Source organism: Metarhizium acridum (genome assembly GCF_019434415.1).
Source record: "Metarhizium acridum strain ARSEF 324 chromosome Unknown scaffold_13, whole genome shotgun sequence".
NCBI classification, from domain to species: Eukaryota; Fungi; Ascomycota; class Sordariomycetes; order Hypocreales; family Clavicipitaceae; genus Metarhizium; species Metarhizium acridum.
Window position 1 is genome coordinate 3161399 of NW_027094016.1, and position 25207 is coordinate 3186605.

The 25207-nt window shown below is 51.9% G+C and overlaps 9 protein-coding genes across 9 annotated transcripts; 2 read left to right on the forward strand and 7 right to left on the reverse strand.

Moving 5' to 3' along the window:
• Positions 1–9049: 9049 nt before the first annotated feature.
• On the reverse strand, positions 9050–10005 carry J3458_003602 (uncharacterized protein; the record flags this gene model as incomplete). Its single annotated transcript, XM_066117855.1, has 2 exons — positions 9050–9110; positions 9182–10005. 2 exons carry the CDS (start codon positions 10003–10005, stop codon positions 9050–9052), a joined length of 885 nt encoding a protein of 294 aa, XP_065977647.1.
• A 379-nt stretch (positions 10006–10384) lies between these two features.
• Positions 10385–13029, reverse strand: J3458_003603 (uncharacterized protein; the record flags this gene model as incomplete). The annotated part of the gene is made up of 2 exons (XM_007808667.2): positions 11898–13029; positions 10385–11823 (listed from the first exon to the last, which is right to left on the reverse strand). The coding sequence occupies exons 1-2, from the start codon at positions 12523–12525 to the stop codon at positions 10385–10387; spliced, it is 2067 nt and encodes a 688-aa protein (XP_007806858.1). The 5' UTR covers positions 12526–13029.
• A 171-nt stretch (positions 13030–13200) lies between these two features.
• J3458_003605 (uncharacterized protein) lies at positions 13201–16367 on the reverse strand. Its single transcript, XM_066117856.1, has 4 exons — positions 16339–16367; positions 16104–16264; positions 15654–16033; positions 13201–15586 (listed from the first exon to the last, which is right to left on the reverse strand). Exons 2-4 carry the CDS (start codon positions 16111–16113, stop codon positions 14516–14518), a joined length of 1461 nt encoding a protein of 486 aa, XP_065977648.1. The 5' UTR covers positions 16114–16264; positions 16339–16367; the 3' UTR covers positions 13201–14515.
• J3458_003604 (uncharacterized protein) lies at positions 13208–14454 on the forward strand. Its single transcript, XM_007808666.2, has 3 exons — positions 13208–13352; positions 13468–14175; positions 14367–14454. Exons 1-2 carry the CDS (start codon positions 13299–13301, stop codon positions 14125–14127), a joined length of 714 nt encoding a protein of 237 aa, XP_007806857.1. The 5' UTR covers positions 13208–13298; the 3' UTR covers positions 14128–14175; positions 14367–14454.
• A 2347-nt stretch (positions 16368–18714) lies between the features above and the next one.
• Positions 18715–19029, reverse strand: J3458_003606 (uncharacterized protein; the record flags this gene model as incomplete). Its single annotated transcript, XM_066117857.1, has 1 exon — positions 18715–19029. One exon carries the CDS (start codon positions 19027–19029, stop codon positions 18715–18717), a length of 315 nt encoding a protein of 104 aa, XP_065977649.1.
• A 1540-nt stretch (positions 19030–20569) lies between these two features.
• Positions 20570–20828, forward strand: GRG1_2 (Glucose-repressible protein; the record flags this gene model as incomplete). Its single annotated transcript, XM_007808664.1, has 2 exons — positions 20570–20691; positions 20741–20828. 2 exons carry the CDS (start codon positions 20570–20572, stop codon positions 20826–20828), a joined length of 210 nt encoding a protein of 69 aa, XP_007806855.1.
• A 101-nt stretch (positions 20829–20929) lies between these two features.
• On the reverse strand, positions 20930–22218 carry J3458_003608 (uncharacterized protein). The gene is made up of 3 exons (XM_066117858.1): positions 21587–22218; positions 21364–21499; positions 20930–21294 (listed from the first exon to the last, which is right to left on the reverse strand). Exons 1-3 carry the CDS (start codon positions 21971–21973, stop codon positions 21104–21106), a joined length of 714 nt encoding a protein of 237 aa, XP_065977650.1. The 5' UTR covers positions 21974–22218; the 3' UTR covers positions 20930–21103.
• Positions 22219–22646: 428 nt separating this feature from the next.
• On the reverse strand, positions 22647–23982 carry J3458_003609 (uncharacterized protein; the record flags this gene model as incomplete). The annotated part of the gene is made up of 2 exons (XM_007808662.2): positions 22647–23089; positions 23154–23982. The coding sequence occupies 2 exons, from the start codon at positions 23980–23982 to the stop codon at positions 22647–22649; spliced, it is 1272 nt and encodes a 423-aa protein (XP_007806853.2).
• A 364-nt stretch (positions 23983–24346) lies between these two features.
• Positions 24347–24577, reverse strand: J3458_003610 (uncharacterized protein; the record flags this gene model as incomplete). Its single annotated transcript, XM_066117859.1, has 1 exon — positions 24347–24577. The coding sequence occupies one exon, from the start codon at positions 24575–24577 to the stop codon at positions 24347–24349; it is 231 nt and encodes a 76-aa protein (XP_065977651.1).
• Between the last annotated feature and the right edge of the window lie 630 nt (positions 24578–25207).

Below are 25207 nucleotides of genomic sequence, written 5' to 3' on the forward strand. Positions count from 1 at the left end.
TCAAGCGCACATTCCGGACCCTGACGAACCAGCAGTGCGTGTTAAACAGCTGGAGGCAGAATGCTCCAATACCACCAGGAGAAAGAAGTCCAAGGCCCGCAATTCTTCTAGAAGTTGACTACCGCGTACCGGTAAAGCACCACGAAAAATGAGTGACGCCCCAAGGCAAGTCCTCCGCTGGGACGTGGACGCTGTCGTTATCATGGCCAGGCAGACCATGGAGCGAGCGAGGTGTTTGAACCTCCCCCGCCAGAGACACAAGTGGCTACAACATGTCCAGTTATGAAATATGCCCAACGAAACCACGTTTTCATGCAATATAGCTGGATTCTCTAGCCTCGCTTTCCATCTTCTTTGTGCTTGTTATGCAGTGTAGACGACTGAAGGGCTGGACAACCTGACTATCTCTGATGTGGCTGTCTTTTTTTCTTGCCAAAGGACTCGGCCGATAGTAGTTGGCGCCTAGCGGCTGGCGGCGATGTTCAAGGACGAATGCGCGCCATTGCCACACTCTAGCCAACCCCCGAAAATGGTGGCAAATCAGTCATGCGCAATGCCCAGACAATGTTGCCAATTAGTGTTCAACACCAAAAAACATGTACAGACTAATTGTGCTAGTTGTATCACGAGTTCGCCCCCAGAGTGTCGGCCGAAAACATTTCGTCTCGCGTCATAGCAGGAGCCACGGGACCTCAGAAGATCAGGACCAGTCCTGGATGGGTCAGGTGCGGACAGTGACCGAGGTTGTGGGAGGCACGGCCGACTGACTTTTGTCAATGCGTCTGGAGATGTCATATCAAGCGCAGAGCGATGGCGACAAAGTGTCGAGCTTGAGAGCAAAGGAGAAACCCGAGTTGGATAAATGGAGACACTAGCGGCGGCATTGGTTGGGCTGACGGGTGCGCCTCCATCGAAGCCATCTTTCTATCACCCACAAGGATGCAAATAAAGTGGGTGCCAGGAGATGTCGCTATTGGTTAAACGGTCTGCACGAGGCGGGCTTACTTCCGGTGATGCTTGCCTGCTATCACTGTTGCAGGACTGGTGTCCCGCACCAACCATCGTGGGCACGGGAGGCCAAGAGGGAGTGTGTTGTCATCCTCTCCGGCTGGCTGATGGCTTTTCGGCCGGCCTGTCAGGCTATTCTCCTCCTCTGCCCTGGCCACCAGCCATGGTCACGATTGGTCCATTGGCCGCAGCCATGTCTTATATTTCAGAGACAGGCCGGCATGGTTGCACACAACGGTGCAGAGTCGAGGCTGTTGAGCAAGCATCGCCCGAAAGGGAAGCTCATCTAGGGCTTGAGGTTGCTAGAGGGAAGCAATTGGAAAGAAGCAAGTAAAAGCTGAGGGTGTTATGAAAGAGAAATTCGTGGTATTTTGTTCTTAAAAACAGGATTTAGATAACAAGGCAAGCGACGAAGACCAAGCGGCCAGCAAAGGGATGGCAAGCCTTGTCTATACTGAGGACCACCACCGTGGAGGTTTTTAGTGCCACTATCCCGGAGGGTAGCCCAAAGAGGTGTGTAGAGGAGCAGCCAGGTGGCCGAGCCAAAACCAAAAACAGGGGCGCGTTGTGAGTAGAACCGAGCATCGAACAAGCTAATCAAGGGGCCAGCAGAAACCGCTTGCTAGTACGGAGTACTCCGTATCCGTACTCCATAGGACCGCGCAAGCCTGGCCAGGCCAAGGGATGCCAACCGGTCCCGCAGGCACAGGGAATCCAATGCCACAAGAATTTTAAGAGAGGTGTAGCTTAAACGAATGCAAAGACTCGTCTATTGTCACGGAAAGTTGGTGATACCACTCTCTCAGCCACCGGTAAGTTATAATTTAGATCTTTTATCTCTTTGTCGGCTGTTGGTATCTTTTTTTTGTTTCCCCCCAATGCCGGTACCGCCGCAATGGAACGCCGCTCGGCCTGCAGGGTCCAGTTGCTTGAGATAGTAGTGTGCTCAACGTCGTCGCACGGCCGACATGACAATACCAATTTGGGCCAGTGGTCATAGCGGGAGCGCTTCCAGACAGTCGGAGGCTCATTCTAATGCCACGGAGAACATGTCAGGAAACACCCATACATACGGAGTACAAAGGGGACGGCAGACTTACTACGGAGTAGCCAGCTGCATGATGAAGAACCGCGAGAAGACATACGTAACCACGCCCATCAAAAGGGGTGACATTCCCAGTCATCACACCTTGCACTCGAAATGAGCCGCCGGCTTTGATTTGCCCAGGCTCCGAACGAAGCCCACTTTCATCACTTCATGTTGATGATATATGAGATGTGTATAAATCATATTAACTGTATCTGATAGTTCCCATTGGCCTTCTTGAAATGCCTCAAGTAGGCGTTCGCAATCATGTTTCTGGTGACGACCACTGGAGGCACCCAGGTTGGAAAGTTTGGCCCTGGACGTACAATTTGCGCCACGGCCCACCCCCTCGCGCCTTGTGTAGGCATAAGAGGCTCCAAAAGATCGGACATATTGTTCGGCCGTAAAATCACGTAGAGGCCTCTCGCCCGCAGAGTCGTCGGCCAGAGGGCGGTGCATCAGAGCCAGGGAGAAAAAACCCAAGTGCGCCTCCAGGCAGCCAAAATATTAAGCGTCGCCCATCGCAGCTTCTGAGTGGGCGGACCGTAGAGGCAGGTCGATATTCGAAAGCAAGTCGATCTCTCCATATCCATTTGGATTCAACGCCTAAGCGTATCCTTGTCCATATCAACGATGAAGTCCGGGCGGCATTACGCCGCATAACACTTCTTGTGTCACAGATTGATCAACCGAACTCGTGCATTGCCATCATCTGCTTGGTGCGTCGTGACCCCGTGTGTCAATGTCAATGCCCCACGCGACTGTTGGCCTGTTCACGAGAAAAGGACAGAAGCCGGGCGTTCGGTTTCTGCACGGCCTTGCGCAAGGCATAGGCTATGGTGAGATCTTGTGCGTTCCGTGTAATACAACCGGGGGCTTAATTTGGGGCATGAGGTTAGAGCAGAAGGCGACATGTGGCTTGGCCTTCCTCGAGATGCGAGTGGGACCCGTGTCCAGAAGGTAGGGGCTGGTGACTCGGCTTTTCTCAAATGCTTGGCCCGTGGCCGGGTGAAGATTGAAGATGTGGGCGAGGGCGTGGGGTTGGGGTTGGGGTGTGAGGCTGTGAGGATCATTGAACTGATATTATCTACGGCAGAATGGTAGTGGAGACGGGCGAGACGAGAAGGGCCAGACATGTGCACACACAGCGCTGAGAAACATGATGCGCCATCGTACTCGTTGCTGGCTCTGACAAACAAAAAAAAAAAAACAAAAAAAAAAAAATAAAAAAACGGCAGGAGCACCCAAGGCGCATCACAAACTGAGACGTCTGGATACGTTCGTCATGAATATACTGAAAACCAAGCCATGTATGTATGTGCTCCGTACGTACTGTACTCTATGCAATGTACTCGGAAAATGCTTCGATCGAATAGACAGAAGCGATGCTTGCCCTGGCCGGATAGTTGGCCTTTTGTTCAAAGGAAAAGTTCCCGCGTAATGCGGAGTACTTAAGTAAGAAGTACCTACGAGGTACCTGGTCGGTAGGCACTTGGATTGCCAATCCGTCCACTCTGTATGCCGTACTCCGTACGGAGTAATGCGTCATGGTTCACTCTTAAGAGGTTGTGCCCCTGCCGAGGCTGCACTTGGAGGCGCTGCTGCCTTCGGGCCATTCACCAAGAACAGGCGCAGAAACTACACTACCTGGCCCGCCAGGTAGGCCCTAAGTACCTGCCTCTGTCCAATTAGGCCCAAGCAATTCTGGGCCGCCTCGTAAGGCAGGTACCCCCCACGCCATCACCAAGGTGCGCAGGTGGGCTGGCCTTGCCTGGCGAGCTGGGAGTTGCGGGGGTGTAAAGAGCCCATCACAGCATTCCGAGCCAACAAAGCAGGGAAGGAGCACTTGACTTGCAGCAGGTACGCTGACCAAAATGTTCCAAGTTCTAAAGCCGGTTGGCCAATCATGCACTCCGAAATTGGTGTCTGTGAGAAACAGGTCGTGGGAACATCGAAATTTCGAGTCCGTGGCAGCAGGTGCCGTTGACTCTTATCTCCTAACCTTGGGGCTTCAATATTCTTCTCCTGAAGAGCCCACGCTACCATACGGAGTACTCCGTACGCAAGCGAGAATTCAAGGTTTCCCGGCTTCCGTGTCTTGACGTCCCTGAGCACCCGAGCGCCCACCCAACCTGTCGCCGGTCACGTCCAAGAAGACGCTGGACCACTCTCGCATCATCGGCATTCCTCCAAGTTAGATTAACGACGGCCTCTTCTTGCTCGAGCCCTTTGAAAACGCAAATCCTAAAGCCTGGCATCTGTGCCCACCGCTCTTGGCACTGTTTGTTCAACAGTACCGAGACCAGGGCCTGGGCACATCTAGCCATCTCAAAGCGGCCAACGACTGTGCTCCTCACCATCACTAGCATCATCCACTGGGACATGGCACCTGACCAGGGTGTTCGACATACAACATACTCACCTGATGTCACCGTCAAACTAGAAGACTAGCCTGTTCCTTCTATGCATAGCAAGGGACTGTCCCCAGCACAGCATCAAAGGCGATCTTGCCACGGCACCCGCGTCAACTCCAGGTCCCGTTGGACGCTCAGCAAGCTATACCCATCATCCACCATTATCCATTATGAACTTTCGCAACATCCTTCCAATACATCCCTACCTACATCTGCCGCATCCTTGCTGACCCCTCCAGTAAACTTTATCGACCACACTGTGAAGTAGCATCCGGAATGCTGGCCGTTCAGATCCACTGTAACCTCTTGGAAGCCCAGTGGCGCAGGGTTCCCCCATTGTCTCAACTTTACGATGCTGTGGCCTCTCGCCTAAATTTTGTGATACCGAACCAGTGCGCAAGGCAAACAGCTACAATATCTGGGCGCACATTTAACACGTTGTTGCGGGCGTGCATTAGGCATAATTATCTCTCTCCATCACCTACACCAACGGCAACATCGCCCGTTTTGAAGTGTCCAAGTGTAGATGCACTTCTCTACTATGGGGATAGTCTGCCAAAAACCAAGAGATGGCAACGTGGGAACATACTATACCATGGTTTGTCGTCATCACCAACTTTGATGATGACAGGGTTTGAGGGGAGCTGCCTTCAGTGTCAGTTTACATGAGCAGATACCAATCACTTCACTCTTGAAAGTCGAACCGGATTATTTGCAGCCGTTCTCAGTTGTGCTTGCGATGTAACCATCAGGGATGGTGCAACCGTCCACTTGGGCAGATCTGCCTCTCAGTGCCACTTCACCATACTTTGGCTTCGCTTCCTGCTGCCATTTGGTGTTAGCAAGGTGCAAAAGGGTTACTTCCCGCCTCGACCCGCTTGTCTACCTGTGGTTTATTCTTAGAGTCCCACGCGAAACTCTTTTTTGCATCTGAGCAATTGAGACCTAGTCCACTCTGTCAGAGATAGCGCATGCTGGCGTATGTACGAGTCGACAATGCCGTGAACTAGGCGCAGACACGAAGTCATCGTCAGTGTTTGGTTCTACGGGATGGACTTTCCTCTGCAGGTCGGGAACATATGGCATGTTGCACGATGGATAGCTTAAAAATATCACCGAGATCAGGAATGAGCCCGTCTCCCAAAGTCGGAAAAGGATGTGGGAACCGCCCCTCCTGGCCCGTGCTGGATGCTCGAACGGACCTTCCGAGACTGTCATGTTCTTGGACGCAGATAAATATTGCTATTAAATAAGTAAGCAAAGGGGTGGATAGTTCAGTATCCACGATTCAGCGATCCGAATCTCGAGCCCTTTCTTGGATTTATGACTTTTCTTGCCGCGTGGATCTCAAGTGGCAAATACTGGGCACGACCAGTCTGGTTTGATTGCGGAGCTCACGACTTCGTACTCCATCCGGAGTACAGATGGCGTGAGTTGGAAACGCTACCAAGCCAGTATCTGCAGATTTGCTTGGGAGGGCACGACACCTTCTATGGAAGCGATAGATACCCATCGATACCGATGCGCACTGCCCATCTCCGAACTGCATATGACAAGTAGGCCTCATCCCGTAGACCCTAACGCGAGCTTGTGAGCTGACAAGTACTCATCACCGTGAGGCTGTTGGGACATACCTGCCGTAGCTATCTTGCTCTGCTACAGGGGCCCTCGCAATGAGCGACACGTCCGGCACATATCATCAGCGCTTTCCTTCAACGACCGCCTAGACCTGGCACGACAACGTCTGATGCACAATAACCCGACAAGTTTGTGCCCTTGCGTGCTCTCCCCATCGGACTGTCCTGTGAAGACGCACCAACCGTCACAAACGGCTTAGCCAACAAAGGTACCCTGGGTCATGGACACAACCTTGTCGCCCACATCTAGGCGATTGGGGGTGTAATGGTAGACGATTGGCAGCAAAAGGTTCGCCAAGTGTGGTTCATTCGGCTGACCCACCAATTTCGTTGACGATCTCCGCGCGCTTGCCTTTCCTTTACAGCCACAATAGACTAAGATGGTCGGCCGAAATCGTTAGACCCGGTGCACCAACATGCCCTCGCCAATGTGAGGAGCTTCCGCTCGGCTCTAGGTCTCGCTAGACTACGGAGTGCTGGTAGCAGGCTCTGTTTATTACTCAAACGCATTGGTCTTGTCCGTTGGTGCATGACTCTTTGTCCAACTTCTAGGCCGGAGTCGCGGAGTCGCAGGGGTGTACATCCACTATTAATGCATTTCATAATGCATCTCTGAGCGTGAGTCTGCATAGGGTGGGATATATGGACTCAAAAATATGGGAACCAGATACCAATATTCTGGGCACAAGAGGTTATGAGCTTCTCTATTGTTTCTATGGCTGATGAGCTATAGTTTGTTTAGTGACTGCGAACTTTCGTGTGAAAGGAGCCACCGACGACCGGCAGGAGAGACATTTTTTTGGAATGTCGCGTGGTTTATGCAGCCGCTGGTCTACATCAGCCATCTTCCACTTTTCGGTTCCGTACATGGCAACAGATGTGCCTTGTTTACTCCGTACGTCTGCGAGCCTTTGCATTTGCCTAGTCCAGCGAAAAAAAAAAAGAATCCTGGGGCTGCTCACTGCAAAACACGCTGCTTGGCTTAACATAGGGCATGGGGTTGATTCTTCAGATTCCTCACTGACATTTGAGGAACAGGTCTAAAGACCAGCCGGACCACGCCCGACTACAGGAAGAACCTCCCGTTGGATCACATATTTGCAATTTATAGGCGATTTGTAGATAATACCAACATCGTCACTCGAGAGACAACCTGACAGCTTCGGCGTCTAGAGCAACAGAGCTGCATTATAGCTTCGTCCAAGAGAAAAAAAAACACAAGCACAGCTTACACCAGTTGAGATATCCCTCAGGCTAATCTTTCAAACAAAATACACTACACTGTGCGAAATGCTCCGTGACTCGGGTCCGAAGGGTAGTCACACTCGGCTCAAGGTGGGAGGCATCGACGAAATCATTATTCGTTCGCATTCCTGTGCCCCGCAAGGCTTTCGGTTAGAATGGCGACATTTAAGTGATGATGGGGCGCAAGAACCCGTCATCTGTCCCTCGCCTCCATCACCAGAAGAGGGATCAGGCCAAAGCGGGCGTGGTTGGAAAGGTTGGTGCCACCGGTTCCAAAAAGGATCACCGCAGCATCAACGTCAAGCAGACAAGACCGTGGAGTCCATCTCCACTTAAGAATCGGCTTTACAGTCTGTGGTTCCGATCAGAAAACAGTGGGCTGGGTGGACGACGGGATTGGGACTAGAAGTTTTTGCAGGCCAACTTCTGGCTCATACGAGACGACGGAGGTCTGACACGGAGCATCGCGGTATCGCCTTGTGGCAGGTGCTGACGGTACTTGTACTTGGGAGACAATCTGTCATGCCTATTTCGACGAAATTAGGGCAACCTCGGGAAGAGTGAGGAGCCTGATGCCATCATTCTGCGGTGCACACAGTCCCTTTGCATAACATCCCCGCAAAACTGCAAGAGATGATGCAGCTATCCCTCCTTGGAGTAGTGTCGAATGTCTCTGGCTCTAGCCACGGTGCAGCCCTGGATATTTTCGGCCGTTTTTGCGGTGGTTCGGACGGAGAAGAAGCCGGTCAGGTTCTCACGCACTCTCCAACATTGGAGATGCTGGCATTTAAGTACTCTGTAAACCAACCGGAGTACACCTCTCGACATTTCCCGTACACGCGAACCTCAGAGACACGAACCCCTGAATATCGTATACACATCTCACTTCCTGTATTGCTGGCTGCGGCTAGAGGTTGACTAAGCGGTAAGAACACGCCCCCCCTTCCAAAAAAAAAAAAAATCCACATCCTCGACTTGCACCCCCGTCATCAATGAACCAGGCCAACCTGGCCAACCAGGGACCAGTCCTGAAGCCTTGGAAGGCCCGAATCATACGTACAACAGGACGGCAAGACTTTTTGTTTTCTTGAAGCTTTGTCCGCACACTCGACAGGCGGACGGGAGCCTCTTATCATATGAATGAAACCCATGTCCTAGCCCTTTTGCAGAACGGCGAGTTGCATCGATGGCCGTGGATAGATTTGCAGACGCAACATTACATTTCCGTTGATGGGCAGTTGTCCAAGACGTTGCTTACCATGACTCTGGAATCTGCTCGGATGAGGCAGCTTACTCTGCGAGCAAAATAAGCACCATGTCTTGTGCCGTCGGCCCCCAAATTGCTGACGAGTTGTTATTACTGCATAACGAATATCCATTCTGGAAGATGCAAGGTCGAGTCGTGGTCAGCCGAATTTGCCGGGCGGGAAAAACACGAACAAACCCAGGGTAGCATTCGGGACATTTTGGCAGATGGTGATTTCTTTGGCTGCGAACACTGGTGTATGTGTGTATGTATTGTAAAACTTGTAGCAGTGGACGATATTGGTTCCTTTGATCATTCCTCCCTGTCCTTGCCCCTGTCCTGCCCCCCCCCCCCTCTCCTCTTTCTAACCTGCCTCCATCACGGCGGCCGATGCAACATCGGGAGTCGGTTCTCAGATTGCAGAATTATCGGCCGATCCCACTTCGCCCAGGCGTGCGTGATGTTCCGGGTCCCTTTGACATTTCGCATGGTCAGCCCTCACGATTTCGTCACCGAGGGGCAAACAGGAAAACAAAAAGCCGACCTTGGTAACGCATGACATGACGAGCGCAGAATAGTAATTAATCTGTTTGTCAGTCGCGCCAGCAAGTCAGATAGTGACGTCGGGCTATCCGATGACATATTACTGTATGGACCAAAAAAAAAAAAAAGAATTATACCGGCAACAAAGTGGACCGAGATTTTTGCATGTGCCTTGTGCCTATCACGACGTTGCTGTTTCTGATTTCTGCCTCTACGCGGAACGTAGTTTGTTTCACGAGCCACACTAAATTTAGCCATGAACGGGTTGGGGAACAGGACTCTTGCGTGAAACAACCCCCCCGACCAGTCTTTCATTTCCCTCTGGTTTCGTCCTTTTTCCTCAACGTCTGGTACGGCAATGCATTTCTGGACCCCAAGCGAATTGGAAACCCGGGTTCGAGGCAATGCATGCTGGCGGCTACGAGTCCGGCCAGCGCCAAGGCAACAACCTTGCATTAACAGAACGTCTAAGATGTTTCGGCCCCGGGATTGGGCGTTTCCCCCATCCTCCTTCCGTATCCAGTAGCGCCTCGATGCTCGATAGACAGATGACATGATTTTCGGGGTGGCGCTCTGTAGTACGTAGCCGTCCTGAGATGCAGGTTTTTTTGTGCCAATCGACAACTCACCGCGCCGAGCATGGGCACCTTTCTTCCTCTCCCATGCTGCAGGGACATGGGGCACAGTATAAACGGGCTCGCCAAGTGGCATAATTGCGGCAAAATCGACGCTCCTGTCATTGCCCAACGAACCAAACTCTGACGTCTTTCGCGGCAGTCTATTGTGAATACGCCGTGGTGGTTGGCAAGTCCAGCCAGCAGCCATCGTGCCACCAACACCGCCAAGTGAACATCGCAATCACAAATCGTAGCATGTCATCCCCTCCCATGGTGCCCTTGCTGCGCTACTAAAAAACTGCCTTTGATCCACGCCAACCAAGAAAATGAACACCACGTTTCCCAAACATGGCCGTGTGTCTGTCCGTACCAAGAAATGCAGACGCCTCTGCAGCGCTAGATGTACGCTCGAGATAAATCGTCATGCAAAAAACCCCTTTCATCTGCTGAATTGCCTCCCCAACAGAATGTATTCGCCCCGCGTCATCTCCGAGACGCCCTTCATCTCCGCGGCCCTGTGTTTCTGGCCAAAAACATGACTTGATCAAGTGTCTTGCATACGGGGGATAATGGAGGTGGCCTGCCCGTCACTCGATCTGCCAGTTTCCATCGTCAGAATCGGAATCTCCACCCTCGACTTGGTCTTCGACGTCCATGAGGGCCATTTGGACAAAGTGGCGGACCCAAGCTTCTTGGGCTGGGTCGAGGGCGCCTGCGTTTGCGTTAGGTGCGCCGGCCTCCTGAGGGTTCTGCTGTCTTGCGTTACCGCGACCTGCTCTGTGGCGACGGCCCCGGGCTGCTCGTGGTGCTGGCTGACCGCGACGATGGGGGCCGCCTCGGGGAACGGCGTGTTCGTGTGCTCTTCCTCGACCTTGGGGGCGGTTTGCCTGGCCGCGCCCTCTGCCTGCTCGGGCAGGAGGGGGAGGGGGAGGAGGCTGAGGAGCTGGTCCTCGACGAGGCTGGTTGTCCATGAGGCGAAGGACGAGGGGCGCTTCTCTGGCAACTGCAACGGGAGGATTCAACTCTAGGGCTCCTTCGTTGTCGGATCCAGAGTCATCCTCAGATTCGGGCTCTTCAATCTCGGGAACGATCTCCGCGAGATTCTCGCCCCCAACAGGTACCCGTCCCAGCTCCCGTCCACCAATATAGCCCAGCCCGACGTCATCTCCATCGCCGCCTTCCAACTCCCAAAGACGCATGTAGCAAGAAGTCACTTTACCACCCGGCTGCGTATTATAGTGCTTATACGGATTCGCGGGATCCAGCCATGCCGAACACAAGTAGCAGAAATGCGTATCGCACCGCGAGCAAATCATGTGATTACATCCATGTGTCTTTTGCGCCGGCGCATTGCACGTAGGACAAGGACTCGTATGTAATTGTAGATATTCCAAAGACGCCTTCTCCTCCTCAGTAAGCTCCTCCTTGTTGCGTTTTGGTGCGCATCGCACAAACTCTCCATGCCACGTCTGCAGGCACCTGCTGCAGAACGCGAAGCCGCAGTCTTCACAGACGGAAAGTAAATCCGCAGGATCGAATTTCTTGGCTTTGCCCTTGTTCTTCGTGCTTGCCTTTTCATCGATCTCGTGAGCAACGTCGTCCTCAGTGATTGTGTCTGGAGTTTCGTCACCCGAGGATTCAGCAAACTCGAGGCCTTCTGGTTTCTTGTGCCGTTTCGAACGGGCGGCCCCGTTGCACCATTGACGCGGGCAGTAGATTGTGTCCTTGTCCGCTTCGAGCTCCGTCTTGTACTTGAGGGTTACGTAGCGCTTGACCATGTCTTCAGGGAGGCCGATCTGGAGGAGTTCGCTGGGGCTGATGACGGCTTTGGATTTTCCTTTTGCCGCGGTGCTGGTGGAGGAAGAGGAGGATATTGCACGATCCTTGGCACAGTTTGGTGTCAGGCAACGGACTGTGGAGAGGTTTCCTTCCTTGATGGCGTCGGTGTAGAAGTCTTGCAGGCATTGGAGGCAGAAGATGTGGCTGCAGTCTATCATTTTGTGGCATTTGGAGCCCTTTTTGGGGTCTATTTTTTTGTTAGTAATGCTTGTCCCCTTGTGTAAATCTGAGACTAAAGAGTCCCAAGAGATTCATACTCACCCAAACATATCCCGCATTCAAATGTCTCTTTCTCAAAAGCTGTTTTCTTGGCATTGATGTCATAGTCCAACACGGCAAGCTTATGATCGGGATCGACCTCCAGCGTAAACCCAGTATTAACCGCTCCAAAAACATTCTCTGCCTCCCTATGCAAATGGTCAATGTATGTATACGCGACCATATCCCTCCCTGCCTCCTCCCACAATCGTGGTCCATCGTCCTCTAGGACACGTAGCGTCGCGTCCGGAAGCCACTGCGGCGTAGTGGAAATCGTCACAGCAGGCGGCTTGTCCCAGGGATACCCATCTGGGAGCGTAATCTTCAGCGACAGAGGAGGCAGATGAGACACAAGAAGGGAGTCGACTGGTTCTACGGCTAGGGCTGCAGGAGTAGACGCAGATGCGGGGGCTGGGCGCTCGTCTTGTGTTACGCCAGACGACGCAGCTGGGAAGAGAACCGTGACTGGTTTTGCTGGCTGTACCGGAAGTTCCAGCTCGAATGTGAATCGCGGCTCGCCCTTTTGCGACGGGTCTGGGGAGGAGAGTACGTGGCGTATCTCGGGGTATATCGCCTCCAAGGTCTCGATCTCCATCAACCGAGGGTCGTCATCGTCCCCCGCATTATCCATGGTGTCGTGTGCGCAAGCGTGTGTGAGGAGGCCACATAGTCTGCAATTTCATGAGAAGACGTAAAAGTATAATCCCCCGGCTGGGGTCGGACAGTGGCTATAAGTACGTCGTGCGATGTAAGAAGTGCATCTAGGTATGTAGGAAAGTTCTGAAGTTGTGGCAAAACGGTGGCTACGGAGCTGAGTATGTGCTAATTCGGTGGAGCCTCGAGAGACTGGACAATGATATAAGTTTTCGCCCTCTTGCCGATTTCCCTTGAATGACCAAAATTGGCTTCGAGAATAAATAGGACCAGATATTTATTGACGCAGTGATGGGAAAATGTAGTGTCTCAACTGTTGACTCTGTGCGGTATGACTCCTCGAGGTTCCACCGCCCACTTCCCGCTTCTAGTCGATCGCGGCGCTGAGAAATGTAAACGCTCGTTCATACGCCGGTGACATATTCCGCTTCAGCTTGTCACGGCTGAAAAAAAAAATAGCAGTCTATCCAAAGCAAATAAGAAGAAATGCCAAAATAGTTGAAAAAAAAAGCTTCACAAAATCGCGACTGTGACGATCAACCCCACAGACCGATTCATGGCAGGCGGTGACAAATTCTGCCGCCAGGCACATGGGAACGCCCGGACCATTCCTCCCGTCTCACCTACTTACTATTGACATCACCAGTCGTTTATTCCTCATCACTCAAAGGGGGGGACTGGTTCTCGCACCCAATTCCGCAACTCGGATAGATATGCATTCATGGTTCTTATTCCCCCGACCCCACAACCATGTTTGACGACACCGCGCCGCTGGCGTCGCTATCCGTCACGCACGTGTATTATGTATGTTCTTCCCGTGCATCGTCCTATTCGCGACCAACGTTGCAGCCAGTTATCGCAACGCTATGTATCCAATGGCCCCTGAGAAACTCCCTGTCCCATAACTAACGCTCTTCAGGACCCGGAAGACCCAGTGTCCCTGCTATGCGCGTACCTAGCCCTCCTGCCGCAAGCCCTCTGCATCGTGTACACCACGCTCATCCTGTCCACGCGCGAGGTCGAAATTGCACTCATGTTCGCCGGCCAGCTAGGCTGCGAAGCGCTCAACTTTCTCCTCAAGCGGCTCATAAAGGAAGAACGCCCGCGCAGGATCCACGGCAAGGGGTACGGCATGCCCAGCTCGCACGCGCAGTTCGTGGCATTCTGGAGCGTGTCGCTCGTTCTGTTCCTCCTCGTACGGCACAGACCGCACCCGCAACGGCATGCCAACTCAAACTCGGACCCTGCGAGCCCCTCGCAGAACAGACCATGGTCAATGCTGGAAAGAGTCGGCATATCTCTTCTCGCGGCCGCCGTGGCTGCCGCAACGGCATGGAGCAGGATATACTTGAATTACCATACGCCCAGACAGGTCATCGTGGGAAGCGTGGCCGGCGTCCTCATTGCTCTGGGGTGGTTCGCTGTCACCGCGGTGGCACGGCAAACGGGGTTGTTGGCGTGGGGGCTGGAGTTACCCATTGCCAAGTTGCTGAGGGTACGGGACTTGATTGTCAGCGAGGATGTGTGTCAGGCCGGGTGGGAGAAGTGGGAGCGAAGGAACAAGGTCAAGATGGGCTGAGCATTTCACGAAGCCTAGCGCATTAGAGGGATAGATCTGATACCCCGGGTAAGACGGTAAGAATAGGTTTGACATATATTCTTCACGAGACTTGACTTTGTTATTCGAACATGTATTGTCGGCAAAGCCATGCCGGCACAGTACAGTCCTTTTTGTACACATGTCTCCTGTGAAGACATAAACGGTCCCATGCCACATCCATCGATCATAACCGCGACAATACTAAAACGATAGAATAGGTCTTGTCCCTTATTTCCGTAACCCTCCTATTTGAAACCAAGAAAACACAGCTATATAAAAATTACGGTGGGTAAACCTATGATTGCCACCTATAGTAGAAGAGAAAGATATTTATAAAAGTAATTTTTTTTTTCTTTACAATTTTCCTTTAGATCCACTCGGCTTCATTGACAGGCGAGAAGCTCTCTGGACTGTGTGTAGGGCCAACAGGCCGTGCAGTTGGACTGCTCGCCTTGGTTTTAGTTTTGCTAGGGGTCCGTTGGGGACTGTACACCGTCGGGCTGAGACGAATTTCCTCCTCGTCGACTTCTTTGACGGGCTGCTTCTTCAACAGGGCCAAAGGCACTGGGGGTAGTTGTTTATCGTCGTCTTCTTCTGAGGCTTCATCTTCGGAGATGGCGAGAGTGTCTGGAATCTGGGGAACAGGCGCACTTGAAACCGGTTGGGTCGGAGTCATGGCTCGAGGTGAAGGCGGGACTTCGTAGTATGACTGGACAGAGGGCATGTCATTAATGTTCGAGACTCGGATGCCGATTGGGACGGTGGCTGATGTGCCTAGGGATGATTCTCGGTTGTGTCTGCTACCTGAGAGTCGGATGGTGGGAGGAGGAAGTAATTCGTCATCAAAAGGGTTGACCGCCTGATCTTTGTCTTCTTTGCTGGAAGTCATGTAGGCTGTGGCCGGGAGGGTATACATGGGCTTGTCGGAGACGGTGTCTCGCGGGAAGATGTTATAGGTAGAGTTCTTTCGAGGATGTGCTTCTTGTGACGAGACTGGGCCGGGAGTGGTAGTTGCTACACCAACCGCGAAAGCTTCAGCCATGCCGTCCGGCTTTGGGGGCTCATCTGAAGTCAGGGCATGTACAGGACCAAGCCCAAGCTCGACGTCCTGGGTAGTGTACAGGCTGCTCTCCTGGCGCCGAGCAGGAGGCAATTGCGTAGACAGCGGTACAGGCTGCTTCATCTGTCTCGTAAAGATGAAGCTGTGCGGAGGGCTCGACTTGGGGTGCCTGATGGACCGTTTCCGGTCAAATTCGAAGTAGCCCTTGGGGCCAAGCTTGCCGATCTTGCTTGACCGGAGCAAAATATACATTCCGCCCGTCATGAGACCCGTCAAGTTGGACACCACGACAGTAGCCATGGATAATTCTGACTGCGTGGTTTTAATGCGGGACTGGCCATCCACAGCCACTGAATAAAAGAACGGCGCCATGATAGACTGCAGCGAGAGTTAGAAAAGCAAAGACATGGTGAAAAAAAGGGACACTGTCCCCAAGAAAACCTACCAGTGTCAGTGCACCCAGAGCCATGAACCACGCCATCCATGTTGCTGTTATTCTTTGTTGCTCACCGATGCCTACAACACGGTACAGACGAACAAATGTAGCAACACTCCCTATGAGCAACGTTGCGGCAATTCCAACAAGGAGACCAAAGCAACCGATAGCCCATCTCCGAAGGAAGAACACGAGCGAAGGAAAACAAAAATTGGGGGGAAATTCGAGTCGAGTCAAAACGTACGTTAAAATCAAACCGAAAACGATGACAGCCAGATACGTGGGGACGCTCCATTTGGGTCGCGGAGAGAAGGGTTGGTATGGACGAAGGGCTTGAGCTATTGCTTCAAACCCGAATGTGAACTGAATATACGGTACAATAAAGAAGGCTGCGTCCGCATAGCGAGGTCAGTTACTTGAACAGCCACCCCTGCGAACGACAAGGAAATCCCATCTTACCTGGAAGCATTACTTGCGAAAGGGGTTCACAACCCAGAATTAAAAGCCCATGTAGGCCAAACGACTGGATAACAGCAAATATAATCCCCTGCACCACAATACCCAACGATAGCACGAAGGGGAACACCTCAGCGGGACCAAGTACCCTCCAGAACGAAGACCTATCTCGAACGTTAATATCAAGACACGTGATTTTCAGTTTCCTGTTTCTCGGCTGGGCATATGGTGCACCTACTTCAGCCGAAAGCTGAGATCTTTTCTCTTCGCAGTCATGTAACAATCCCAATAAATACCAAGCGCTGTCGTGGTACCCGCCACAGCATTGAAACTAGCCAGAATCAAAAAAGACGTCCGTATTGACTTGGACGCCGCAAACTTCAACGCATTAATATACGCAGCCGAATTGTTCCCTTGGTTGCCGAATAGCTCCCCTGCCCTGGGCCATAATTCGAAAGAAGGTGGCTCTGCCCACCTCAAACCAGAGCCATCCATAAAAGACGACGTTGCACTGCTGGCTGTGATAAAAGGAGCAGATGATGACGTTCAGTCAGTCAATAATGCCGGTGGAGAGTTCTCTTGTTGACTGAACAGAGGAGGCCCGATGCCCTAGCTCAGATAGCCAGCTCCTGTTCGCCGCCCGTGGAGATCATCTATACTGCCGACTACCTCGAGGGTGATTGAGGTTCTCCGAAGTCGTCTTGTAGTCGTGTGTATGGGAAGAGAAGAGGCGAACCACGGAAACAGGACCTGTTTCCTCGTGGAGAGAACTAAAAGCAAGGAAACTCGAGGGCTCGTCAAAAGAAGGCGCAGCCGGGGGGAAAGGAAACCCGGATTACGGGAAAGAAACAAGAAATGAATTGTAAATAGTAAACGGCTGTCCGGACAGCCGAAAGAATAGCTAGGCTGGTTTGAAGTGAATGACTAGCAGCGCCAAGTAGAAAGAAGGGATGGGGTCAACCCAGTCGATGCAAGAAGACACGAATCACCGTTCAAACCAAACAACAATAGAAAGATGAATACAAGACTACGTTTTTGGTGTCAAGAGGATACCAAACGCTATAGATGAGCGCGGGGAAGAGTCAGGTACGGAGAATGATGACAAAAGCCTGCCCGGGTAGTGTGTGGCCTGGCAGCAAGTGATGTCGAGCAGGACCAGGGAACATTTCCGGCACGGCCGCCACCCGAATCTTTGTTAAACAAGCTGGATGCCAAAGCCTGTCAGAAGGCCGAACCCAGACATCAAGACTGCTTAGCATCAAGAAAGTGCTAGGATCCTCCAACAAGGGGTCATCTTGATGCATTACTGGGCAAGGGAGCGTTTAACGGCACCAGGCCACAGCCAAGGCAAACAATGAATGGCGTTCACTCCTGCGATTCAGACGGGTGGGCTGGACGTTGAGCCTCTGTGTGTTATTACTACTCCATCTAGTCTCGCCACGGCCGGGCGTCTAGCCCTACGGCGATGCCGTACATGTCTCGCGGGGCCTCCAGATCCTCTTAAGCTACGGATAAACATTAGCGCAGATGAAGTTGTCTCTGTAACCCAGATCGTTATCAGCGCCCGACGATCGATTTAGCTGGCTGAGTACTCCTGTGCATGTGTCAATGTCTATGCTCAGGGAAGTTCTCCATTCGACCGAACCGTGATTAAATTTTTTTTGTTGCACGCTGCGCGCGAGAGCGCCGTATAGGGGTTGCCCAGACACACAAGATCAAACATTGACCCCGTTGACTATATATTAACTAATATCACAGTGTGTGGCGTTTGGGGATTGAGTGTTGAAGCAGTCTTGCAACAACTTGGGGTTTCGAATGTCAGTGGTGAAGTTGGACAAGCACTCGCACTACACCTAATCGGGAAAGGCATGGCGTCCCTCCATTCTTCAACGCTCGTAACTGCATCTTTCTTTGAAACAAGACCGACCCTTTCGAGTCTCGACCACCGAAGTTACCCATGCCTCCTTCTCGGAGACCAGAATCGCCAGAACTTGGGAGGATGTCGTCAAGTCTTGATCGCGGATTGGTTCCCGGCGGACCAGATCCTCTGCTGCTACAACCTGACCCTCCCTACTCCGTACTGACTTGTGGCAAGCTTGTACCAGGCTTCACATAACAGCCGTCACAATACCAAGCCATCCCGGGGCTCATTTGGTCCGCGCTACATTACGAGTGTAACGTGGACACCTCGGCGATTGGTTATGCGGGTGCTCGAATCGAGAGCTCTCACGTTTCTGGAGTTCTCATCGTGGTTTGTGACCAGACTCTGGCAAGGTACGCACATAACCTCGACTATATCAGTTAGCGTTTTATACTGTTGCAATTTTGCTTATTTCGCAATTCAAGGTCATGCAAGCGTTTAGGCCGCGCGACTGGTTATCAAGGGACCTGCCTGATCTGTCCGGGCCCGAGCTAGCCGGAACAATTTAAACCACCTAGGTACTCAGCCACTCTTCTCCCGCAACACACACACAGTCGGATGAACTCTGTTCTCGCGGTTTTCGACCCGGGAGGGGAACGCCACTTCTTGTTAACGCCCGACGCATTGAATCCACTGTCTAGTCGAGCCAGGCTCACCAGAGCTCTATTCGTTAATGCCAGTGGCTGTGAAGCATCACTGAAACGCGGAGAGGACACCGATTAGGCTAGAGGAGGGTGAGCACAGAAGCACAAACGGAATGGTGTTCAGAGATACTGCCTTTGCCCGTACAAAACTTGCTTGGTTCATTGCGTGTACTTTTCCAAAGTCAGACCCCACAGTCATCTTTTTCAAAAGGTCTGCACCAAGATAGCAGCAGGCCGCAGAAGAGTACAGGATATAAAGCTTAGGTAGAGAGTAGATGGTATTTTGCCATTTGTCCATGTTACTTCGGGAGGAAAATACTGAAGGCATAGTATCACGAGGGGGCTCGCTCAGGCTGTTCAGCATTGCGATTCAGCCATGGCCGGCAGGCAGTATTGCCGACCCAAACAACCAAGCCACGGACTTGGGAACCTCCTTGCCTCCGTCCGTCCTTGAAAACTGGCATAAAATGATTTCAAATCGTCACATTCCAGTCGTACCAAGTGGCATGAAGCCCATCTCCACAATGTAACGGCTATTATGCCGGGACCCTGGTAGAAACGTCTCGACGGTGCTGGCCGGTACGCACGACACCGCCACCGGCCATTATCGATATCATTCCCCAGCTGCTGAGTATTTGGGGGAGGGAGGCAACCAGGTAGACCTGATATGCCGACAAGTCGACGTCTATCGTCGGACTTCTCCAGTCCAGTGGCCACGACAGCACGCAGCAAAGTTCAAAAAATTCTAATGGCCGGAGACAAACGTCCGTCGCGACAGGATCTCGATCATACATCAGAGCACGCGCCAATCGAGGCTCTTTCCACAGAGCAACCAAGGCAACTGCAAGACAGCGCTTTGCTCCTCCACACGGTCGTGCGTCATTCGTGAGGTTCCCCTCCCCCACCTGTGGCTAACAGACCCCTACGCTTCAACCAGTTGCCAGTTTAAGAAGACTTGTCTGTCTGACAAAAAGGCAGAGTCATGGGATTTACCTGCATGACAGGTTCCTTCTGTTTGCTCTCCCGACTCAACCCATCCCTTTGAATGTGCGGAGGTGCGTTTGCTGTACCGAACCAGCATGTGACCTAATAAGAGAGCTTATATTCTAGTATACGGAGTACTTAATTTTACTATAAAATAACGTGATAATAAAAGTATTACATATGTAAAAGGACTTTACACTTAACACATCACAGACATAATAGCATCGTGTTTTGTTACTAAAAAGGTATCCTCAATGTTCTGTAGAAAAATGGGGCCAGTACAGCAAACGCACCTCCGCACTTTCAAAGGGTTAACTTGGCGGGAGATAAAAACGGGGGCAGTGACTATACGCCAATGACCACCACGAGCCGCAAGCGCCTGACGTCATCCATCGTGGAAGGCACATCTCCAGCTAACAGTTGAACCACGAAAGATGCAGGTGCAACCTGCCGCAGCCCACGGTCCTTCTTGCGCCTCATGTTCCCAATCCGTGACAATTTTTTACCAAGGCAGATAGGTGAACTTTCACCCAGCCGCGAGGCACCCACTTTCTCGGTTGCCCAAAGTCTCCCAGCCAATAGAAGACGATCCCGTCCCTCGGAGCTTCACCCCGACATCATCTCCCAACATCATGTCCTACCAAAAGTGTGGTCTTGGAATATCCATGACGCAATATGCCTATCAGCCCGTCATGTGAAAGGAAAACAGTCTTGTAGTCACGGAAAACGAGGCGAACCGGTGAAGCCTTGACCGCGCTCCTGCTGTGCTCATCATTCTGACGTTGTGTATAAAGAGCCACAAGACGGCCTTCCCGTTCCTCCATCTCTCTCATCCTGGACATCGAACCACACCTTTACCAACTAAACAATTCAATCACATTTTCTCTCTAAAAAAAACAACTTATCAAACTACTGTGACAATGGATTCCCTCAAGCAAGGTGCCAACTACGTCTCCGAGACTGTCAAGCAGGCTACCAGCGGAGCCTCCAAGGAGACCAACAAGCAGGTTGCCAAGGACAGCGATGCTTCCATCGGCACTCGGTATGAACATCCCGGGATTGCCGTACGAGATGTAAACTAACTGGTGTAGTGCTTCTGCTGCCAAGGACGCCCTTGGTGACAAGGTCGACGAGCACAAGCACGATGCTAAGGCTGAGGCTCACAAGCAGCAGGTCTAGATTGGTTCTGATGGACGGGAAATGCCGAGAACAAATTTTGTTTGCGGATGACGTGCATAACTAATACCCCCTAGATAATTGCAATTCAAAGTTTGGCAAATTTTCGTCTTTGACCCGTTGATATATGCTTTTGTTGCAGCGTCGTAAATTGTTTTCGTGATACTAATTACAGTTCCCCTTCATTCACCAGTAAAGTTGCTTGCCCGTCCACCATCTTGGTGTAACCCATGCGGCATTCGTATCTACATCCCGTACGCCTTTCCCGCGTAACCCCCCTAGTTATTCTTTTTGGTGGGCAGGGCCAAAAACGCAAGTGAGATCTGGCAGTACGAATACCACATGGCATAAAGAGGGATGACAATCCAGAGCCCGTTGAAGAAGACGAGGTACACCCACATGTACATGAAGTTGCTACCATCCAGGTTAATATTGCCGGTGAGCCACTCGGGGCAAAAGGTCATGAATCCTATGACGTAGTTAGCAAACAAAAAGGAAAAAGTTTCACAACACAAGTCAGCCAATCCGCAATGCGCACCTCCGTAAAGCTCAGCAGTAGCCAGAATAATCATCCAAAAGTTTGCTTTTGGGCTGCCCTTGCTAATTAAATAGCAGATATATAAGGCCACCGGTCCATCAAAGAACACAGTCAGCAGTTCAAGACTAACCACACCCTGAATCCGCCCATCGAGTAGGAGAGAAAAGTCAGCTCTACACACTCATTATAAATTCCATCACTCGGAAAGAGGTATGTGGCGTACCAGGTCGATACCAGCCCATCTCTTGTCCGCCCTGGCATATACCATCCACAGCTGCGCAAACGGGTTATCCCCACCGCTTTGCGGCCCATAAATTCTCTGGTTCTCCCAGCCCAGGAAATTGAACGGTGTGGGAAACAAGTTGGCAATGTCCGTCTCGGCGTCGGGCGTCATATACGAGAAGAAGCAGTGGTACAGGAAGCTGCCTTCAAGGATGAAGTGGCACAGCGCATCGGCGAGATGCCAGATGAAGAGGAAGCGGAGCGTGCCGGATGTTGACGTGGGCAGGACGGGTTTGGAGGTGAGGTAGGCGACTAGGACGATGGCGACGGTGGCGAGGAGGGAAATGATGGTGGTTTGGTCGAAGAGGTCGGGGGGCAGGTCGGTCATTGTGGCGGGTGGTTGTGGTCGTTTGTGAAGATGAGCTTCGTGATGATGGCGGCCGGTGCTGCGAGGAGAAGAAGTCAATTGGCGGTTTTTGGGAAGGGAAGTCAGCAATTTTCTGAAATTGGCTGAGCGTGAGGGTGCGCTGCGTTGGCTCTGTCGGTTTATGCTGCTGGTAACTGAGTTCAAGTGCTCCTATGAGTCCTGTCCTGATTCCCTAGCTGAGCTTCCATGTCGGGGAAAGAGCTCCAGTCCCCACTGCGTACCCTTGTTGGTCAGGTACCAGCCCGACCCGACTGGTCGTCATTCCCACTCTGCAAGTTTTAGAGCACATCACAGGGATCGAAATGCTTTCCGCCCTTTACTTCAGGTACAAACGCCAATCATACCGCCATCGCAACATTAGACAAAAAGACAATACCATCGACATCCTTTCGGTTTGAGAAACAAACTTGTCACTGCATCTCGCCGGTGCATCACCCATCAGGCACACCATTACACCGATAATCAATCAAGACACCAGATGCACGATACCAGATGCCTTCGTGTACATACAACCGAACTTCCCATTTCCCTCCTATTTACGAAGTAGATGCTACATCAAATCTTCAAAATCATCTATATACAACCATCCATAGCTTCACCAGACAAAGCAGAATACCCCTCATTGCCAACACTCCTAATCCCACTTCTTGAACTCCTTTTGTTTCTGCCGCGTGTTCCAACCCAGTTTCCCACTGATACTATTCACCCAGTCCTCGCTTCGCCGACCCTCTGTCTGCACAGACGCGAATGGGAACCGGCTCGCGCTGATAGTCACATAGTCACCAGGCTTCATCTCCACCCGCTCACGGCCATCAAAACTCGCCCACGACGCCGTCCGGGCGTCGTACGGCACACCAACGCGGAGCACAATGGTATCGGGCAGAATGATTGGCCTGAACGAGAGTGTGTGCGCGCAAATTGAGGTGACTAGCATGACGGGGTTTTCAGGGTGGCAGAGCGAACCTCCAGCTGCGAGATTATACGCCGTGGATCCCGTTGGTGTAGATACGCAAACGCCATCCGCAAGAATGGAGGTGAAGTGCTCGTCGTCTCCGAAAATCTCAGTGTATGACATGGCTAGGATATTCTGTTAAATGGAGGTTTGACACAATACTCATCAGGAGAGGGGTTTTCTTCTTACTGGGATTCGGTCCACGGTCCACCACCACTTCGTTCAGGATTTCGTAAGTGCCGTCAGGTCGATGAGTGTGTTCATCTTCCCTCTCTTCCCCTATCAACTCCTCTACCAAGTCCCTGCGCCTGTGAAGATCGTCATCGTCTTCGCCAGACTCCTTTTCGCCGTCAGAGTACTTCCGTCTGATGCTTCTCATCACCGTGCTTTCAAAACGAAGGCGCAAACTAACAGTGACGCCCTTGTCAAACGCAGAAGCTAGTATACTTTCGTGCTCTCCAAAGTCGAATTTGGTCAAAAACCCCAAGCTGCCGAGGGCAAAGCTCAAGACAGGAGGGACGATGCGCTGGAATAACCAGCTGCCATACAGAACCGTGCCGTCACCCCCAAGCGTAATAACAAAGTCAAACATATGTGGTCGTGATCTACACATTGGCTCGTCCCAGTACCGCAGTCGTCGTTCCAAACTCGCTCTTGCTGTGGCGAAGTCTACAGCACCGTCTGCAGAGTAGCTCTTGGCCGCGTCGTCCAGAATCCCGGCTACGTCGAACTTCTTGCTCGTCTTCAATTTGTCTTGCACAAACACTACGTAATCAACGTCTCTTTCATTGTGCAAAAGCCACTTTGTCAATTCTTTTGTCTTGGGAATCAAGTCTTGGTCGTATACCTTGGTCAGAAGGAAAACGGTCTTGACTCGAAAGCGGATTCGCATGCTGCTCAGTCTTCGACTTAATTCGCGAACACCCCATGCCATGTCGCTAAGCTGCTTTTTAGTAAGCATGCGACTGTGAACCTCTTCGTTTTGAGTCAAATCCAGCTGCGAGGCAGTCTTGGACATAGTACGGGTCCAAGTCTCCTGATCAGCCTGTCCAATTTGACCCTCATCGAGGCTAGAGGGATCTACCTCGACACGTGAGTCTTGTCTTGGCTTGTGTTCAGGTTCGAAGGGTCTGTCTTTGCCCTTTGCTCTGGTTTCATCGACAGTGTCCTCATCGTGCTCGTCGGGGCTGGCATAAATAGGATGCGCATGATATCTTTTCTGAGGAGCTTCGCCAACTGCGGCGGTGGCTCGACGCTGGCTATCTAGAAACTGGTGGACAAGGCATTGGTCGCGCCGGGCAGCCACGGGACGTTGATGTGCATATGGCGGCACTACCTCTGATGCCACAAGAGAACTCTTTCGGCGATATGGATTGGCAGGGTCAAAAGTCACCTAGAAGCAGAAAATGACCTCTTGTGTTAGCTATGTGCACCAGGAAAGTGTCGCGACTCAATTGGGACGAAGGCATTCGCACCTCCAACTCATTGGTGTCATCGTCACTGTCGCCTACGGACCCGTCGGCCTGCTTTTCTGGTTCGGCAAAGGTTGCATGTTTCACTGTTGTCGCCTTGGCCTTTTGGTCCCTGTCGCTGTTGCTGTCGCCGTCCTTCATCGTAGTCTAATTGAAATAGCCGCACAAGCGTATCGACATCGACAGCCGGCGTCGGAAAGTCAAATCGTCTCGTCGCTCTGTGTCTCACTCTGTGTCTCGAGACGGCGGGCACGGGGTTAATATCGCCAAGCACCAACCGCAGTGGTCGTGCTACAGCCGGTTCAGATATGGAAAATCAATTGATCAGCTTCCTTGTTGGTGTCGCCGATGGTGATGATGCGGGGGCTAGGAACGCGCCAGCATGGTGACAACATGCTGAAGCTCATCTTACGGAAGCTTACCTAGCAAACCAACCTTGGGTGCCTCGGTAGATAGGTATTAGCTACATAAGCTTGCCACCGGGAATACGGGAGTACGCCTCAATGATCGATTGCTGGGGCAGAATGCAAAGGGCCCACATATAAAGTTTCTGGTTGAGAACTGGTCGTTCGTTCATGTTGCAGGAGAGGGACAATGGTCAGTCTCATCCAGGACAGCGCCAAACCATATTCGCAAGGTGCAAGACAGGGCAAATTACTATCAAAGGGGCCTATTGAGCAATTTGGCGTAGGGAGGGAGGAGTGCGCCGACATACATCGGAGACGAATGGAGAGGCATGCCCAACGTGAGTGGGGATGAGGGTTACGATGG